The following is a 2,151-nucleotide window of genomic DNA, read 5'->3' on the forward strand; positions in this document are numbered from 1 at the left end:
AGTTTCTAATGGTATATTTGTGTTTATTTTCTGTATATTGTAATTATTTTGAGTCTGATGTAGAGGATCTATGTCCTCTATCAGATGTATTTTCATTACTTAGACATCTTTCACTGTGCTCCTAAAGTAAACTAACATGTTAGTGTAGAGCCCTGAATTGTGTTCCAGACCCTAGGGAAACAGTGTGTCCATATTCATCCGGGACCTCATTCAAATCTAAAATAACATCAAATACAACTGGGCAAAGGTCCCATCCAATAAGAAGTTACTTTTGTGGAGAGCTTTAAAAGTGTGCAGCTGATTGAGTGAATCTCTTACAGATAGATAATCTTTATAAGTTTATGGGTGACTTTGACAGACTGATTTTTATCTCTGTCAACAGTTGAACTAATTTTGTTAAATATGCCTTTATATAATGATTCAATCATAGTAACAGAATTTGTAATAGGTGGTTTTGACAAAACCGAAACGCCAATGGTGGTTGGTCTGGTTATATTGATCATCTATTGTCTAGCTCTTCTAGCAAACATGGTAAATATCATCTTCATCATTTGTGACAAGAGATTACACAAACCAATGTATGTTCTGATTTGCAACCTTGCTATTGTTGATATACTGTACACCTCCAGTGCCAGTCCAACAATGATTGGGATTCTTGTTGCTGGTGTTAATACTATATCCTATGTGCCTTGCTTTATTCAAATGTTTGCTTTCCACTTAGGAGGGGTGATGGAGATGTTTGCATTAGCAGTTATGGCATTTGATCGATTGGTTGCTATTAGTTATCCTTTTCAGTACCACAGTTATTTAACAAATGTGCGTACTCTTGTTCTTGCATGTTTACTGTGGATTCTTGCCTGTTGCTTTGTGGCTATTTTGCCTGCAAGTCTGGTCCCTCTCCCCCACTGCTCCTCAACGCTGAAGTACACTTTCTGTGACTACGCTGCTATAATGAGAACGACTTGTGTCAATCCTCGTTACTATTTTGGTATGGTTTCAATCATAACATTTTTTCTTTTATTTTTCACTTTCTCCTTTATTTGCCTGTCATACTTGGGGATTATAGTTTTTGTGAAATTATCTTCCAACAGTGATAAAAAGAAAATAGGCAGCACTTGTTTGAGTCATTTGATTGTGGTGGCATGTTATTACTGCCCATTATTTATCCGCGTTGTCCTGACCAGGTTGGGTGTTGTATTAACTCTTGACCAACGCCATGGCTTGATGATTGGGGCCATTCTCGGCCCATCTCTTGTTAATCCTTTTGTGTACTGCTTCAGGACAAAAGAAATTAAATATAAGATATTAAGGATATTCAAAATAGTTGCATCTTAAATTCTTCTTGTGTGGATTTGTTTTCTGTTAATTTGACTGAATTTACTTTCTGTGTGTAAATATGATTTGCAGACTGCTGAGTCCTTCTGAGGAGGGGCCTCTGCTGTGTTGTGCCATGCACTTGTTGTGAAGCAGTTGTGTGTTTACCTATTTTGAAGGTCTGAACTGCAAAAGAGTTTGTCTGGGTGTTTGGTCCTCAGGGTTGAAAACCTTTTGTGTTAGAGAGTTACTGACCTTGATATGCACAGGGAAATGTATTGTATTGTAAATCATCTTCCAGCAATGTGAGGAACTACAACATTGTTGTGTCCTTTGTTGTTTTTTTCTCTTTGTGTCAGGGTAGAACATATCGTCACTTTTACCTATTTCGGCCATACGCTGTCATTCTGACCGCACAGATTTTCCCACGATTAAGGCCCTTTCACACCGGAGACGTATTTTTTCGTGCGGTCGCACCTCACATACACACAGACACGGGCGCATGGACAGGTCGCGCTTGGCCGCTAATGTAAACAATGTAAACAATCTGTGTCTCTCACCAAAGACAGTTTAGAAATAGCAAGCGAGTGTTTGCTCTCACCATCTCTTGACTTTTATATACTGTCAGGACAGTGATCAGATATTGATCAGGCAGTGATCAGATATTAAAGACCCCCTAAAGAGGCATTTTCATTCTATGACTATTCTTTGATTAAAATTGCTTACCTACACAAAGTTGTTTAAAATAACTCTCCAAGACACTAAAAACACGTCCATTATTTCTCCCTCATTGAAAAATTCATCTTCCATAAATATGCATGACTGCCTGGTCAGAGT

General features: G+C 38.1%; 1 protein-coding gene across 1 annotated transcript; it reads left to right on the top strand.

Annotated features, from left to right (window-relative positions):
- The first annotated feature begins 402 nt into the window (after window positions 1-402).
- LOC146976319 (olfactory receptor 13G1-like) lies at window positions 403-1,335 on the top strand. The gene has a single exon (XM_085796694.1). The coding sequence runs from the start codon at window positions 403-405 to the stop codon at window positions 1,333-1,335; it is 933 nt and encodes a 310-aa protein (XP_085652820.1).
- The last annotated feature ends 816 nt before the right edge of the window (window positions 1,336-2,151 follow it).

Source organism: Trachurus japonicus, chromosome 13 (assembly GCF_045865225.1).
Source record: "Trachurus japonicus isolate A0001 chromosome 13, Traja_1.0".
Lineage (NCBI taxonomy): Eukaryota > Metazoa > Chordata > Actinopteri > Carangiformes > Carangidae > Trachurus > Trachurus japonicus.